This window comes from Lampetra planeri, chromosome 3, assembly GCF_965212315.1.
Source record: "Lampetra planeri chromosome 3, kcLamPlan1.2.h2, whole genome shotgun sequence".
Classification (NCBI taxonomy): Eukaryota; Metazoa; Chordata; class Hyperoartia; order Petromyzontiformes; family Petromyzontidae; genus Lampetra; species Lampetra planeri.
In genome coordinates this window covers 19,614,236-19,632,516 of record NC_136109.1, presented here as the reverse complement: position 1 = coordinate 19,632,516, position 18,281 = coordinate 19,614,236, and the positions used below count along the sequence as shown (strand labels likewise).

Sequence of the window (18,281 nt, the reverse complement as noted above, 5' to 3'; positions counted from 1 at the left end):
CGCCAGTAGAAACTACACAAGTCCATCGGATGTTAAGGCAGCCAGCCCTTACCATGCACGAAAACCAAAGATCCCCCCCGAAAAGCCTTGAACAAAATGTCGGGGCAAGTGTTGGTAGCGAGCGCCTATGACGGCGGGCGCTGGACACGAATCGGTGGATGGCTAGCATAATACCTATCTGCCTTTGTCTCCCTAATTCTGAGGTTTACACGCTGAATCAGGTACTTATTTAAGTCTGAGTCAACCTTGGGGGGGGGGGGGGGTCCAGGAGCGGTTCAGATAATCGTAATTGGTGTTAACTGTGAGCGGGAATCGAAATCGGGTCACCGGGTTCGTTTCGCAACGCGCTAACCGCTGCGCTACTTCTTCCCAACGCAAGCTTCGGACACACGTACACACACACACGCACACACACGTACACACACGCACACACACGTACACACACACGTACACACACACGTACACACACGTACACACACACGCACACACACGTACACACACGCACACACACGTACACACACGCACACACACGTACACACACACGTACACACACACGTACACACACGTACACACACGCACACACACGTACACACACGCACACACACGTACACGCACACACACGCACACACACGTACACACACACGTACACACACGTACACACACGCACACACACGTACACGCACACACACGCACACACACGTACACACACGTACACACACGTACACACACGCACACACACGTACACACACGCACACACACGTACACGCACACACACGCACACACACGTACACACACACGTACACACACGTACACACACGCACACACACGTACACGCACACACACGCACACACACGTACACACACGTACACACACACACGCACACACACGTACACACACACGTACACACACGCACACACACGTACACACACGCACACACACGTACACACACGCACACACACGTACACACACGTACACACACACGTACACACACGTACACACACACGTACACACACGTACACACACGTACACACACACGTACACACATGTACACACACACGTACACACACGTACACACACACGTACACACACGCACACACACGCACACACACGTACACACACACACGCACACACGCACACACACGCACACACACGTACACGCACACACACGCACACACACGCACACACACGTACACACACGCACACACACGTACACACACACGCACACACACGTACACACACACGCACACACACGCACACACACGTACACACACGCACACACACGCATGCCCCATGGGCGATAGGTCACGGCCCACGTTCATCCTTCCCGTTGTGCTGACAAAAAGAGAAACGATGCATTGTGAGAAGTCAAGCGTAGGTAGACTGTCATATTTGTATTGTATGTCTCGTTTGTACTGTTTGTCTCGTTTGTATTGCCTACTGTTGTATGTTGTCATGGGAAAGGGGGATTTATAGAGGCATTTATTGATTCAGCCCCCTCTCATGACGTCGCCACCGCAGTGACGTGATGAGCAGCCGCAATCCTGCCCATGATGATATTTCAGAATGTTTCTTGTTTTCCCTCGCGAGTATCGTTTCTCTATTTTTGCCTTGCTGGTCTCATGCGTTCCACTGCCATACATTGCACGTCTCCACAAAATGTTAATTCATCGCGGAAAACCGATCCTAACGCACCCACGACTCGATGAGTGCACCGTGAATGATAGAATTGGCAGTTCTTTTTGACGGTTTCGTAAGATTTGAATTCTATTTTATGTCCAAATTCGCAGCTACTTTCTATATTCGTCGTCCGTCCCAGCTCTGACATTCAGCCTCGGAAAGAACTGTGGTCACGCCGTACCGAGGAAACAACTGTGGTCACGCCATGCCAATTCCAAGGATTTGTGTTTACATGGCACTTAACCACAGCTGCATCTCAAAGGGATTTTTTTACTTTCAAATGGCACAAAAATGAATGGTGTATGGGAGTTAGGCGATGATTAATAATAATCCATCCAGCTCAAATCGAGATTGAAAACGCATTTCTTTCAAAGTGCTTAGCACGATTGGGTACGTACGGTGCAAAAGAAGTTCAACGTGCACACAGTACAGTACATACCCGTACTCCACCCGAGCTCGATTCACACCATATCCACGGCCGACGTCCTCTCGGGCATTTCGTTCCCAGTCCGCCTTGTTGTCACACAGGGTCAAAATCTCGATGCCGACGCCCCGACCCTAACGCCTGTATATTTAGAGTTTTGCGTGTTTTCCCCGCGGTCGTGTGGATTTTTATCTTCCGTAGAATGAACGTGCGTTTAAAGCATTTTGACTGCAATAAACTTCCACACGACAAGCCACTTCGTGGAAGTTTTATCATTTGTTGTCAGGTCACGTCTAAAAAAGAGGTTGAAAGCTCAGTGGACCTAATCACGTTTATCCACGGTCTTGCACATTTCACTCAGCTTTGCCTCACCAGACAAGCCACATTGGGCAATGTATAAACCACGTGGGAAACTGTTCAATCCTATTGAGTAAAAGTACAGCCCACGTGGCCAATGCACGGTCCCATGTGGGAACTGCGAACTGATGAAACCCTTATCTTGTGCCAGCACCACCAGCCCGTCTGGCTGGCAAAATGCTGAGCTTTGGTTTAGATCGTCTGGGGAGACAAGGAACCAACAACTGCTCATTGGAACTCTATTCAAGCAGTTCAATTTCCAGTTTCAAGCCAGGACCGCAAAACGTTAACGCAGAATAAAACCCATATGCTCAAACAGGACCCATAGATTTACACGGGAATGTTACACCAGACGGATAAAATAAACATGTGGGACTGAGCGACGTCTTGGTTTGGTTTAGGCAGAACTCGGTACTCGGAGCACGGCTTGTGAGATTGTGTGTGGGGTCCGTGGGCGAATGTGGAATGTATTACCCTGCGACCACGGTGTTACACGACAACACGTACTTAACACAACAATAACCCCACTCAACTAAATTAACACTCATCAGCAACCATACCCTTACTAAAATAACAACAACCACACCCTTACTGAACTAACCCAACCCCCTGACGGAAATAACAAGCACGCCTTTACTATATCAACATTTAACTGCACCCTTACTAAACTAACGCTTAACAACCACAAACGTCTTCTTGGTTCTTTCAGTAAAGTCACGTAGAAGGGAAATAGTAAAATTAAAACATAATAAAATAGAATGCTCACGACGTTTCGGCCACAACACAAGCAGCCGTCCTCAGGTGAAGAAACAGAGCTGTCGGAAAGACAGCGCTCCAATGAACACCGCTAAGCTTGGCAGCGTATTTAAGCTGGGTGAGAGGAGCAGAGCGCCTTGACAAAAGAGTTTACAATATCGTTCAAACCTACGCGCACCCTGCACGAGAACGACGGTAAGTGCAGCGTTCATCACAGATAAAGTTCGGCGTTTAGATCGATGAACGCTGAACGACAGAGGCGCACGGACAGACGTTCGATTACGTTGGAATCGATCTGCAGAAATCTATAAATATAAATGCCTAACTTCTTCTACCTACGTGACTTTACCGAAAGAACCAAAGAGTACAAATAAAATATTTAAGAATCACAATTAATAGACAAACAACATATGCAATATTTTAAACAAGAATGAAAATATTTTTTTTTTACTTCAAATCTCATTAATGGTCCTCAAACTATTGGGGACACTGTCCCTGTGCCTGACCAGGCTGCTATTATTATTTAATTTAAAACACCGTGAGCACCAACTGAAAGTTTCCAATTTAAAAGCAGTGCTTGAACGCCATCACATTTTTCCTTCAGACGATAACAAATTTGACCAAATAAAAGCTTTTGTATAAACACGGAGGATAGGGTTCATTTTCCTTCCATCTGCTGAGGAGATTTAATAAAGCGAGCTCGTTAAGGTGCTTCGTGAAGTGAGGCACCTGGGGCATCTGTGATAAAAACGGAGGTAAAAGTAGCCAAACGCCAAGGCGATGTGAATACGGGTCTTGCCTTTACAGCTGTCGTCAGTGATCCCGGCCTCACCTCGATGGTGCAGCCTTTGAAGTTGGGCCCTTTCTTGGACCAATTGCCGTTTGCGGTATGGCAGGAATAGTTGGCGAAACCTGCGGCAAAGCGTCGTGTGAGTGCCGAAGCAGGCGCCGGGAAATCGCGTAGCAAGAGTCGAACCAAACTATTTAAAAAAACATCCATCAGTCACCGACTGCAATTAAGGAAAAAAAACGCATTTATGAGTTTTGAAAGAGTTTTTTTCCCCTTTCCTTTAATTTAAAATGTTGATATACAGGAGGGGGTTACCGGTCCAGGCAAGATGAAAACCTCGAGTTGGAATACGTTGCCCTCCTCTGTCACTCCCAGCGCTCACTCCCTCCGCAGAGTGCAACAGGAGAATGGCGTGTAATACTGCTCTCTCTCTCTCTCTTACGTGAACAAATATGAAAGCGTCTTCTTGGTTCTTTCGGTAAAGTGACGTAGAAGGAAAATAATAAAAATAAATCATAACAAGTCTATCGTAAAGACAGCGTCTTTCCGACAGACCTGTTCTTCACCTGAAGACGGCTGCTTGCGTTGTGGCCGAAACGTCGTGAGAATTGTATTTTATTATGTTTTATTTTTATTATTTTATTGTTTCCCTTCTACGTGACTTTACCGAAAAAACCAAGAAGATGAATCCCTGCAGTCACGAAAGGCTTTAAATCGAAATTTAACTATGAAAGCACTTTGAAGATTTTATAAACACGAATGCTAAGCACAAACGCTCGTGCCTCTAGTCATTGTTTTGATAGGGCTCTGCCCGTACCGTTACTCCGTTTACAGCTGTTGTCCCTTCCGCTTTGGATGCGTGCCCTGCCCAATGTGTCAATGCGAGGTCTCTAACCTTGTGTATGTTCTCTACTCCACGTGCTCCTCTTCCTTCTCTCTCAGTGGAATTCCAAGCACACAATCCCCCATGGGTATGCATGTGCTTATGTATGTATGGATAATCCTATATAAGTGTGTGTAGATGAGGGTGGAGCGGTTAGCGCTGCACTGCGAACCCGGCGACCCGAGTTCGATTCACGCTCACGGTCAACAACAGGTGACGCTTATCTGAACTGGTTCTGGACCTCCCCGAAGTCGACTCAGCTTCAAATGAGTACCTGGTGCGGTGTGCAAACATCACCACTCGGGAGACAAAGGTGGCCGGGCGTAGTGCTGGCCACCCATTGCCTCGTCTGCCGTTCCGGCCTTCATAGGTGCTCGCTAACAACACTTTCCCCAACAGTATGTTAAGGCTATACGGGGGATCTTTGTATATTATTTCTGTATATGAGGATGTGTGTGTGTGTGTTTACAATGTGTCCTGGTTACCTGTGGAGTTGGGGTAACATGGAACTATCGCAAAGTTTGTCGAGGTCTCGGGAAACGTGACACCGCACACGCTCGCAGCAGGGCACGGATGCTGCACACACACGCACATCACACGCATGTGTATACCGCAAACACAGTCGTACGCCGCACGCACATGTGGCTAGTAACACTTTAATGTTATCATTTAGAGAAGGGTTTTCAGTGGTGCACAATTAAAACCATGAACCTTCAGCTGCTATTAAGATTGGCCTTTGACATAAAAGTCACCGATTTTATATCTTTTTGTGTTATTAACGAATGTTTTTGTTAATACGCATAATCTATCACACACACATATAGCAAATACAGATATAACACATGTATGTCGTGTATCAAGACAAAGATTCCCCATATAGCCTTAACAGACTTTTGGGGCAAGTACAATCAGCCAACAGCAATGAAGGCTGGCATGGCCAGCATCATGCCTGGACGCCTTTGTCTTCCTAACGGTAAAGTTGACACATTTCACCAGGTGAGGCCCAGGACCAGTTCAGATGCTCGTCACTGGTGTCGGCCGTGAGCGGGAATCGAACTCGGATCGGCGCGCTAACCACTGTGCCACCTGCCCCTAATGCCATTTATCACACACACACAAGTTGGTATGTGTGTGTGTACACACACACAAGTTGGTGTGTGTGTACACACACACAAGTTGGTGTGTGTGTGCGCACACAAGTTGGTGTGTGTGTGTACCCAGCAGTTTAAATGGCTACACCACAGGTTAGTCCATCAATAAGTTGGTGTGTGTGTGTACCCAGCAGTTTAAATGGCTACACCACAGGTTAGTCCATCAATAAGTTAACCGAGGAACTACTATAATGATTTAAGGATGAAAGGATCTTACCCTCTTGACTTTATTCACTGTGTGAAAAAAAAAACAAGGCAGCAGTCAATAAAAATACACTCAGTGGATTCTTAGACGCGCGTACAACTGCAAGTGCAAGTAGTACGTAGTGCTGCTATGGGTGTGTGCGTGGAGAGCGGCAGTGCAGTAGTGTGCACGCTGCGTTGCGTACGGCACTGACGAGCAGAGATTGAGTTCTGGATATCCAAAAACACAGTGGCCAGTGGCGTTTGAAACTGTTCTGGGCCTCCCTTAGGTCAACTCAGCCTCAAATTAGTTGTCTGGCACAATTTGTAAACATAAGTAATGGGGAGACAAAGAAGTCTGAGATTGGCGTTACTCACACCACTCTGAATAGTTGGTATATTTATGTGCGTGAAGCCACTCTTAATAGGTGCTTGCTAACAACAATTGTCCTAACAGACCATACAGGCTATGCGGGGGATCTTTGTTTTTGTGATTAACCCCACGTAAATATACCAACTACCATGCCCCCGGTTTGCCTCTATAGAGCAGGTAATAAAGCAACATACGCACCGGTTATGGCCTCGTCGATTAAAGGTGCAAGTGCTTTTTCTTCTTGGTTCTTTCGGTAAAGTCATGTAGAAGGGAAAGAATAAAATAATAAAAATAAAACATAATAAAATAATTCTCACGACGTTTCGGCCACAACGCAAGCAGTCGTCCTCAGGTGAAGAACAGGTCTGTCGGAAAGACAGCGTCTGTCGGAAAGACAGCGTCAGACGCTGTCTTTCCGACAGACCTGTTCTTCACCTGAGGACGACTGCTTGCGTTGTGGCCGAAACGTCGTGAGAATTATTTTATTATGTTTTATTTTTATTAGACAGCGTCAGACGCTGTCTTTCCGACAGACCTGTTCTTCACCTTGCGTTGTGGCCGAAACGTCGTGAGAATTATTTTATTATGTTTTATTTTTATTATTTTATTATTTCCCTTCTACATGACTTTACCGAAAAAACCAAGAAGATGAATCCCTGCAGTCACGAAAGCTTTAGATCGAAAGGTGCAAGTGCTGTTAGTGAGAACCTATGAAGGCCAGCAAAGCACATACATTGGAGGTTGCGGTGGTTCTTGGTTTTGACTTAAACCAGAGCATCATACGCAGTGAGTTTGCTATGTCGGCCTGGTCACGTATGAATGCACTAGATACTGAAGGTCAAGAGTTCATCACTGCCAATGCAGTTGAATCCACCACACCTCGCCATCGCTTCCTTTTGCCAGGACCCTCACCCGTGTCTCCATCGCTAGGTCTGCGCTCAGCCTCATCATCACCAGCGTCTGTCTTGATTTAGGGTTCTCTTTGTTACACAGTCGATACAAGGATCACTCCTACAGTCTCATCACCATCTGTCTGCAGGGCTTGGCATGTGTTTGTTTGGAAGTGTGGATGTTGTATTGGTTTTGTTGAGCATTTTTTGCGCAGTTTGTCTAGTTTGGTTGTTGCCGCGTGTTTGTAGCGTGGTTTTTGTTTACGTGTGGTTGTCGACTAGACGTTGGGGTGGTTACTGGTGCATGTTTAATGTTTCTGTTGTTTCGTGGTTATTGCTTGTGGTTGGTGGCGTGGATGTTGTGTGGTTACTGGTAGGTGTTGATACTGTTTCTTGCGAATGTTTTTGGTGGAGGGTGTTGGTGGTAACCACGTACCCACACATTTATCTTTTTTCTCGTGGAAGCCGGTCGGACAGTTGCACTTGTAGCTTCCTGGAGAGTTGTGGCATTCATACGTCTTGTCGCATATGTCATCCAAACACTCATCAATGTCTGCGCAGGGACACATGGGGAGACACGGGAGACATGGTAACACGTGAGGATAAACGGGAGCACGTGGGGACATGGGCACATGAGCACACGGCGGTTACAAGAGAACAGGGACAGATGCAGACATGGGGAGATACAGGCAACAGGAGATGGATGGAAATCATGAGATGTGGTGAGACAGGAGAAGGGGAAAGAGAGATACAGGGACATCATCATCATCATCACCTCGCCACGGATAAGTGGATTTATGAATGGAGTTGTGGCACAGTGGTAAGTGCATTGCACACGTCGTAAAGGCTGGGCTCCTTATCCACCTGCAAAACCGCATCTCCCTCCAATCTTCAGGCACATAAAACGCACTCCCTTTCCACGGGAACAGCGAGACTTTGCCCAGCCCAGGATTGTTCACCTGATGCTGGCAGGGACGGAGCCTTCTCAAGCACAGCCCCAAAATCTGGAACACCCTTCCACCCCCGCCCCGCCTGCCACGGGACATCCGAAATGTGCCGAGTGTCTCCCAAATCCGTGGTCTGTGCAAGATGCACCTACTCAGACTTGCCTTCCCACAACATCTACCATTTAAGAAGGGGGGAAAAAACCTCAAACAGTTTGTATGCTTATTATAAACTGTATGGACTACTTACTCTTCTTACACCATTCATTGTGCACGGTTGCACTTTATTTTTGCGCGCGGTTGGAATTTACTTTGCTCAGTAGTGTTAGCAGCTAAGGTCGTGATGGGTTTCATTCCTGTTGCTCCGTGCCCCCTGTCACCGTTCCCGTTCCGCTGAATGTGCACTGGTGCCTACTTTATAGAGGGTGGTATTGGCACGTAAAATGAAGATCGATTGATGATTGATTGGCATGTGTGTGTGTGTGTGAGATGAAACTTGCCTTTGCAGATGGTGATGCCGTTGCCAATATAACCTTCGGCGCACATGCAACGCCCCGTGGTTGCGTTGCAGCGCGCGTCAATGTTGCAGGTCGCGCACGGAGCGGCCTTCGTCACGTTCTCGTGTGCAGGGCCCTAGAGTGACACGGGGACACGGGGACGTGAGGACGCACTGTGACAGAGCACGCGTTGACCCCTCGTGACCTCAAGAGACGCAAGGACATGGGGAGACATGGACGTGGGGAGAGATGAGGGAGGGACACGCGAACGCGGGAAGACACAGGGACAAGATGAGATGCAGGGAGACGCATGAAAGGAAAGACGTGGACAGAGGCATTGGTATGGGAAGACACAGAAATATTGTGGAGACGGAAGGAAAAATAAGATAGGGGAAGACATATCATCATCACCTACAAGGAGAAAAGAGGATATGGAGATACATGAATAGACATCTGGAAACACATCAAGATACTGGGTAATAGATATGGAGACACAATCAGATGTGGGGACATGGGGAGACAAGGGTGGGAGGGGGATACAGTTATGCACAGTTATGGAAAAAACATGCAGACATGAAGACGCTGAGAGGAGTGGACCCACCCACAGAGACAAGGTGACATGGACAAAGACTCGAGGACATGGAGAGGGACACCAATCAGAGGTCGCAATCGGGTACCCGATACCCGTACCCTACCCGATACCCGGCCGGGTACGGTTAGCCGGGTATCAGGTAAAGTACGGGTATCGGGTACCCGTTTGCGACCCTGGTGCGGCCGGGTACGGGTACGAGTAAGGAATCAAAACCCGTTAGCGACCTCTGACACCAATGCACAAAGATATACGTATACAATTGAAGTCGCATGATATGACTTTGCAACCATATTTTAAAACACTGCAGAAGGATTTGCCTCGCAATGACTTCCATTTTGTTTTTAAAAATAATATTATTATAAAAAATATTGTATAACACCAAGCAAGCTGTGGCTTGCAACAACTGTGACAACTTACGCCACTTCCCCCGAAGCTTTGCTAAACCCGGGCAAATACTCACGTGTCGCCTTGCAGTGATCCGTGCATTTCCACAAAAGGGTTAATAGTGTCAACATATGGCAGGAGTCCAAGACAATGTACACACTTTAAGGAACATGCACACGTTGCGAGAGAGTTTAACCCTCTCATGCATCAAGTATTCAAAGTAAAAACGCATGACATTGTTTAAAGTGATTTTAGTCAAAACAACCTCCAAGGTTTTGATTTAAAGCTTTCGTGACTGCAGGGATTCATATTATTGGTTCTTTCGGTAAAGTCACGTAGAAGGGAAATAATAAAATAATATGAATATAAAACAATAAAAAATTCTCACGACGTTTCGACTGCAACAATCATCATCAGGTGTGAAATCCACAGCAAGAAAATTTGAAAAAAAAGAAAATAATATAACCTCCCAGGTGTTCAACAAGTATCATGTGATGTATGAACAAAAATATGATATCTGGAGGACCCGGAGCGTGGACAGCCAGAGGATGGAAAGTCACTCGGTGGAGATGCGTTGCAGACGAGGGGATGGGTGAAGAAAAGCACCGTCCAAACATCATCGGGAATATCGAAACCGCCGTCGCTTGTTAAACGTAACCGCCAATCGTCCCGTCCCGTTCCCCCCCCCCCCCCCCGGCGACAGCTCTTGAACAGAATTAGTCGCTTATTATTTCCCTGCTTAACATCTGTGGTGTAACATGAGCCTCACTCCCCTCATTAGCCTCCCCCCCACGATGTCGCACACTCCTCTGTGCCAGGCCCGTGAGACTCCGCGATGAACGTTCCACTTACGGAGGTTGGCAGCGATGCCCGTGGCGAGGCGGACGGGTTGTCAGCGGGGGTGGTGAAGGCGTCAAATATGCGCTCAGATGCGTTCATGGCGATCCTGGCCTGGGAGCCTGCGGACAGGAGACCTCAAACAAATCGGAATAAACAACTAAAGTCGCCACTTCTCGATTTAAAGCTTTCGTGACTGCAGGGATTAATCTTCTTGGTTCTTTCAGTAAAGTCACGTAGAATGGAAATAATAAAATAATAAAAATAAAACATTCTAAAATAAAATAATTCTCACGACGTTTCGGCCACAACGCAAGCAGCCGTCCTCTTCGCCTTGATCTTATCATTATCACACCTGAGGACGGTTGCTTGCGTTGTGGCCGAAACGTCGTGAGAATTATTTTATTTTATAATGTTGAATTTTTATTATTTTATTATTTCCATTCTACGTGACTTTCCCGAAAGAACCAAGAAGATAAAGTCGCCACTGTTATCTTCATCATCACCACCACCACCATCAGTTTCAATCATATAAAGACCATCATCATCATCATCACCTTCCTGAACATCACCACTATCATCACCTTCACTACAATCATTTACACCACCATCTATGTTGCTATAGCTATCATCATCACTATCAACGCTTTGATCTTATCATTATCACTGCTAAATGAAGACCTTGCCATGTTGGTCATGTGGGTCGTTTGACCGCACTTCCTCATGCTCGTCAGTTCAGGATGAAGGCAACACCCATGATATGTCACTTGGTACTTGTGTTAGCTGTGGCCACGATTCACACTCATGTCACAGTGCAAACACCATTTAATTGTGCCAACGTTCCTTAAAATTGTGATAGTTCACAGATGAAAAAAAATCATTACATTCTCAACAGCATTCATGCGGTGAAGTACTTCTCATTAAAATAAGGAGTGCAGATTCATAAATGTGTTTTTTATTCCAATGTGAAAAAAAAAATCCCCAATTATATCCCAATTGTGCTGTCGCCGCCGTGTTGAGATAAATCTATTCATTGAGATCTCTGGCACAGTAGTGCAACCCTTCGTGTTAGAGAATGGCTCACCGAAGTGGATTTTACAGTTACCTCTGAGATCCCTTCAAGTTACGTCTGGTCCACATTATCACAGCTGGAATTCGCACATTCGCTCTTTAAACTCGCCGTACAGTACTTGAGAACCCAAATGAATCACTGGTGGGTGCCTGCTTTCAAACCCACATTATTTAGAACGCATGCATGGCTCTTCTGAAATGTTGGCGCTGCAACGGAAAATGTTCTTTCCAAGTGTTTTTTTTACAATTCGGCACGGATTTCCTTCAATCGGAGCAAATCCGTGTGAAAAGCGCAGGACAATAGCAAGGGAAGTCAGTGGCCGAGGTACCCAAACACTCAAGTACTTTACGATTTATGAGTCAGCAGGCGATTTTTACAGGTATATCTGAAATGCTATTAGTAACCAGTGAATGCTTTTATATATTGGTATTATTATGAAGTATTATAATTGTTTTTTTTACCCTTCTATCTGGCAACAAAACTGACACCTTTTTTACAAGGAGTCATGTTTGCATAGACCACAATACCTGCAGTCATAATGCAAACAAAAAACATAACTCTGATAATGTGCACTGTCCTTGAAGTTGATTGGTCCACACCCGAGACAGCTTTCCTTAGAGCCTAGTCTCAAAGGCGCCCTTTGGCGTCATCTGGTCCAACCCATGTGAGACTAGGCTCTAAGGAAAGCTGTCTCGGGTGTGGACCAATTAACTTCAAGGACAGTGCACATTATCAGAGTTATGTTTTTTGTTTGCATTATGACTGCAGGTATTGTGGTCTATGTAAACATGACTCCTTGTAAAAAAGGTGTCAGTTTTGTTGCCAGATAGAAGGGTAAAAAAAAAACAATTATCATATTTTTACTGGCAAATGAGGTTCCAATGGTATTATGGAGTATGTTTATTGTTTGTTGCACTCCAACGTATTCCGGTGCATTTGCGCGGGATACACAGCCGAGTTGGTGGGTGGGTAGGCGTGACGTCACCACGTACGATCCCAATTCAACGCAGTGGGATGCGGGTGACGTCAACACGCAAATGTGCGCGGTGATGTCACCACAGCGCCAAAAATCCAGCCAGAACGCCAGCCAGCAAAACTTTGCTTTTCTAAATTGACATGATTAGCTGTTGCCAACATTATTAATACAGGGGATTTTACTGGTAGGAACCTCCTGGTTCCACCAGCCCACAGGGGATTATTGTGTCCGTCCATCGTGCATCCAAAGATGGGAGGGGTGGGGCTGGGTGGAGAGGGGAGGGTGGGGAGGGGCTGGGTGGGGAGGGAGGGGCTGCGTGGGGAGGGGCTGGGTGGGGAGGGGCTGGGTGGGGCGGGTGGGGAGGGGCTGGGTGGGGCTGGGTGGGGAGGGGCTGGTCACTTCGTGGTGCCCTTATAAAACTCAACATTTAACCTACTCACGCCGGCTTGTGCCCGCCCTCACAGTCGGGCATTTTTGCGGAATACACCACGCCGCCGTTGACCCTGGCCATTGACCGAGCAACCAAACGTTCCTACCAGCTCCCTCCGCAGGAATGTGTTATGTTTAACTATGTTTGGAATTTTGTGCTAATTTAAGTATTTGAGGTGACCGAATACAAATGACAAAAATTGCGAACATTATTAATACACGGTAATTCTATATGTAATTACGTTTGGTATTTAGTGCTAATCTAAGCATTTGAGGTGACCGAATGAAAATGACCAAAATCCTCAACAACAACAACAAAAAACCACAATGACGATGACCACCGAGAAAAGTGAACAAGCACTGCGTTTGGCAGTGTGCACCGGCCACAACCTCGCTCGCCACACTCAGCAGACTCAAAGGGGGTGGTGAACACGACCCAGCGAGCCGACCTCCTTATAACAGACATTCACGGTTCTAATCCTGTGGCCGCCCTGATTATAAGCAGGCGCAATAACCGATGGTAATACCGTAAAGTCGTCGTGACAATAAAGATGTCGGATCCCGTGACGTGGCTCGCAACAGTAAGGCATTGTGTGCCCTTCGTTCTGGGTCCAATTTGGCCAAATTTGAATATTTCCCGCAAATTAATGTGGCTGTCGCCTACTGGCGAAACGTCGTACTCGGATTGTAAATGTTGTGGCTTGGCTCTCCAACACACCGGTGTGCTGTACTGGTGATGAATTGGCCACGTTCTGTGTACGTGACAAACATTACTGAATGGCTGTGTCGGGTGGTGGTGGGTTTAACAACACATGTATATATTTACGCGATCTAACAAAAAAACCCAATTATTATGAATAATCAAATAACATAGCGATCGTCTCCTACTGGCAGGCATTTAGTCTGCCAGTTGGAGGCGATGATAGATATGTTTCATCCTAATTGGATTTATTTGCGAAAACAGTAGATAAGTGAGAATAAATTGGTCTCTTGAATTCTCACTCGGTTAAACAAAATAAACATGAAATTTACAGAAGATAAAAATCGGCTAACGTTTCAGGACATAGCCCTTCTATAGAGCAGACTGGAAGATTGCACTTTACACTGTGGTGGGGCCCTGAGGAAATTGGGGAAATGCAAGTGACAAAGTTATCACAATCGAGTTGAGAGTAAAGGCCTGGGATTAGGCAGAACTGCGCAAGACAGTTGTGAAACTCGACGGAGATTTAATCGGATCTCACCTCAATGTGACCGAAGTTTGTGTCAACATTGTTACGTTGGAATAAATGGTCCTCACGCCAATATTTGTCTGTAATCTGCACTGCCAGTGGTAAACCAACAAACAAGTCTCCAGGGCTGACAATAGTAACGATAATTTAGCTGATGATGAATGATGCTGCTGTTTCCACTCACCTCTCTGCTGTTGCAGGACTAAGCCCATGATGATGATGAGCCGCATGGTGACGTGAGTACACACAACCTCGTGTGGATACACTGAGACTACCATGTACACACACACACAAACTAACCCTGCTGCGTGTACACACACTGACCCGTGTACACCCACACACACACGCAACACACCACAACTGACCACCAGTACATTCACAATGAGCTCAAGAGAGTGGACTCTTGGGTCCGTCCCAGGACACACCCCTCATCATCCACCACCTCCTCCTCCTCCTTCCCCACGCAGTGCCCAGAAGCAACGCCCCAACTTCCTTGCACAGAAAGAAGAACACTGACCACGCGACGCTTAAATAGGAGGGCGAGGTCAAAATGACCGCGTCGAGAGATTGATGGTTCTCACCACATCCACCAATAACACTGCTTCGCGCAGACACGTATGTGACAGGAAGACGTTTCGGGCAATGGCCCTTTTTCAGAGCAAAGAGAACATGGGAAGGGAGATTGAATTTGTAGTTAGAGATCGCAACTTTATACTGTGGGGCCCTGGGAAAAGCGGGACATTAAAAAGCGTAAGAAATATATTTTAAATAAATTGACATATTAGCAGTTTTTAGGAGTCAAAAGTGATTTCCTGCTCATACAATCATTGAGGCAGTGTTAATCTCCTGCTTACAGCCCTGAGTCGGTGGTGTAAAATCCACGTTGCTAGGGTGGCGGCAAATCTATCAGTCACAGTTGAATTAGCCACAAATTGGTGCTCATCTTATCGTCCCCGGAGGGATGATGAGCTGATTCAACAGCCCCTAACCAGGATTTGAACTCGTTACACCTCCGATGTGCGAGCCGCTCACTCGACCACTGCGCCATCCTGGCTGTAAACAACCAACCCCTTCACGAGTCAACTCCATGTTTGTAAACGTATTTCCATTAAAAGTAGTAGACACAAAACATTACAGCAGAACGACCACAAGGGAAGTGCCACACTCATACAGAGCCCATGATGATAGTAAATGAGCCGTGAGCGGTGTGAAGCCACAGCCGGTGTTATCATGAGAATCAGTGTGAAAGAGTCTACTGCGCATTTTTTGTACAGAGAGGATTCTTATACTGGGAGGAATCTCCTGGTTACACCAGCCCACAGGGGATTATTGTGTCCGTCCGTCGTACAGGGAGGGGCTGGGTGGGGAGGGTGGGGAGGGGTTGGGTCGGGCTGGGTGGGGAGGGGCTGGTCACCCCGTGGTGCCCTTATTAAACTCAACGTTTCACCTACTCACGCCGGCTTGTGCCCGCCCTCACAGTCGGGCATATTTGCGGAATACACCACGCCACCGTTGACCCTGGCCAATGACCGAGCAACCCAACGTTCCTACCAGCTCCCTCCGCAGGAATGTGTTAAACATCGGGCAGCTGTATGTGTGCGTATGTCTGTTGAACTTCTTTCGCACTTCTTACGTAGCCAGCCGTGCGAATCGGAGGTGCGGGGGAAGGAAAACAAACGAGAGACAAAAGGCAGTTCTAAAGAAATGAGTACTCACGACTGAATGAGCGAAAAGGCGTCATTTACCCTGTCGGGCATAAATACAGGTGTAAAGAATGAACAAAAAAATACAAAATAGACACCTATAGTTTAGATCTTAAGTTTTCGTGACTGCAATGTTCCATACTCTTTAGTTCTTTAAAATAAAAAAATAATAATAAATATTATTTTTATTTTATACTTACGTGACTTTACCGAAAGAACTAAAGAGTATAGACACCTATAACAAGGCATCAAGTCTACATTGATGCCTTGTAAGAGGTGTTTGTCGTCTGCATTTTTATACTTTCTCTATTATTTAATATGATACGGTACTGGCATAAGGGTCCCAGAGACAATCTTGACTCTGCTAGATGAAACTAAAAGCTTATTGTGTTTAGTTTGTTGTCCATTCCCCGCACCTCCGATTGGCACGGTTGGCTATGTACGGTGCGAAAGAAGTGTAACGTGCACACGCACATAGATAGACATGATGAAACAATGAGTGTCGAAACGGGTCCAAAGTTTTCTCGTGTTGAAATCAATGCTGCTGATAATTGTGCACTCCAGGAGATTCGTGGGGTCGGGCGAACAGACGAGGGATATTTATAGCCCGCGTATCGTCGTTGTTGGTGACATTTCGGTGGCCCAGGTCACTCTTGCAACATTCGAGTAAGCTTATTTCTTCTAGGTTTAAAACTCATTTCTTTATATCTGTTTTTTGTGTTTAGTGTGTTGTCATCCCCCCCCCCCCCCGCATACCCGATTAGCACGGTTGGCTACATACGATGCGAAAAGAAGTTCAACATAATTCTAGATTTAAAGTTTTCGTGACTGCAAGGGTCCATACTTTTTGTTTTTTTCGGTAAAATCACGTAGGTGAAAAATAAAATAAAAATAAATTAAATCACGTTTCAATTTGATACAGTAATTTTCCTGTGACGATTCCACCTGAAGACGGAAGCTTGTGTTGCCTCCTAAACGTCGTGATTTATTTTATTTTTTATTTTATTTTTTACCTATGTGACTTTACTGAAAAAACCAAAGAGTAAGTTCAACATGCATCATTCAAACTTAAGAAACACTGTGTTGGTGGTCCTGGGCGAGATGTTAACTACCTCGCCTGGTATAGAGGAGGTTGTGGGTTCGATCTCGACGTTGGCGTACGCCTGCTGTATATTTGGAGTTTGCACGTCTCTCTCCTCATGGTCGTGTGGATTTTCCTCCGGGTCCTCCGGTTTTTCTCCTCCACATTGAGAAACGTGCGTTTAGAGGATTTGTCTGCTCTCAATTTCCACATCAAAGTTAAAAGTTAATTTATTAGGTGTAGCCCTGTGAGCCATTCGGCTCTTGAATCGGGTGCAACCGCAACAAACAGAAAACAAAAACATGAACAAGAAAACATCTTAAAGTGACTATGTGCAAACATAAAATCCAAGAAAAGACAGCAAAATATTGCAGAAAAATCACCGTACACCAACCCTGTGCAAATATCCCAGTGGGATGCAAGTCAAACAACAACAACAACCACAAGACAACTTATATTAAGGCCATCAGTCTAACTCTGTACTACAACAAACAAACATGGCCAAACCAAAAAACTTTTCGAAAATCACCAAAATAAAGCCATAAATGACAAGCCACTTCGTTGGACTATCGTTTTTGGCCAGGTCGCTTTTTAAAAAATAACTACAGTATGTAGCTCAGCGGGCCTTACCTGGTGAAATCAATAAAAAAAGTTTTTAATTGCTTTTTATTTGTGGGCATGGCTAGCCTTTGCCGCTCTCCAACTCTTGGCCCGGTGTCACAGCGCCACCCAGCGGACACGCGCGCGCCCGACAACTCGGGAAGACCACGAGCATATTCTTCACGATACGATCATAGAGTTCACATTCTAGATTTGAAGCTTTCGTGACTGCAAGGATTCATATTCTTAGGTTTTTTCCGGTAAAGTCACGTAGGTCAAACATTAAAATTAATAAAAGTAAAATAAAATAAAATAAACACATCTCACGATATGACGATTATCGCGACATCAGTTCCCCCTTTTGGGTTTGCAGTCCAGTAATTTTATTTCAAATGTTTTATGTTCTTCAGTACCTCCAGTACAAGTTACAGATAACTTAAACGTTATTAAAGT

General features: G+C 45.9%; 1 protein-coding gene across 4 annotated transcripts in view; it reads right to left on the bottom strand.

The window, feature by feature from the left end:
• The window catches only part of LOC144739984 (adhesion G protein-coupled receptor L4-like), a 67,400-nt gene that overhangs the window by 27,145 nt on the left and 21,974 nt on the right, over positions 1-18,281 (bottom strand). Inside the window, exons 1-7 of one of the 4 annotated variants that reach the window (XM_078622895.1) lie at positions 14,629-15,759; positions 10,754-10,860; positions 8,929-9,061; positions 7,921-8,037; positions 6,256-6,272; positions 5,373-5,463; positions 4,047-4,126 (exon numbers count right to left, since the gene is read on the bottom strand). In XM_078622895.1, the coding sequence (XP_078479021.1) occupies positions 4,047-4,126; positions 5,373-5,463; positions 6,256-6,272; positions 7,921-8,037; positions 8,929-9,061; positions 10,754-10,860; positions 14,629-14,722 (639 nt within the window). In that variant the 5' untranslated portion in view covers positions 14,723-15,759. Of the gene's footprint in view, positions 1-4,046; positions 4,127-5,372; positions 5,464-6,255; positions 6,273-7,920; positions 8,038-8,928; positions 9,062-10,753; positions 10,876-14,628; positions 15,760-18,281 lie in introns of those variants that run through there. The other 3 variants (XM_078622888.1, XM_078622876.1, XM_078622883.1) reach the window with 3 other exon arrangements.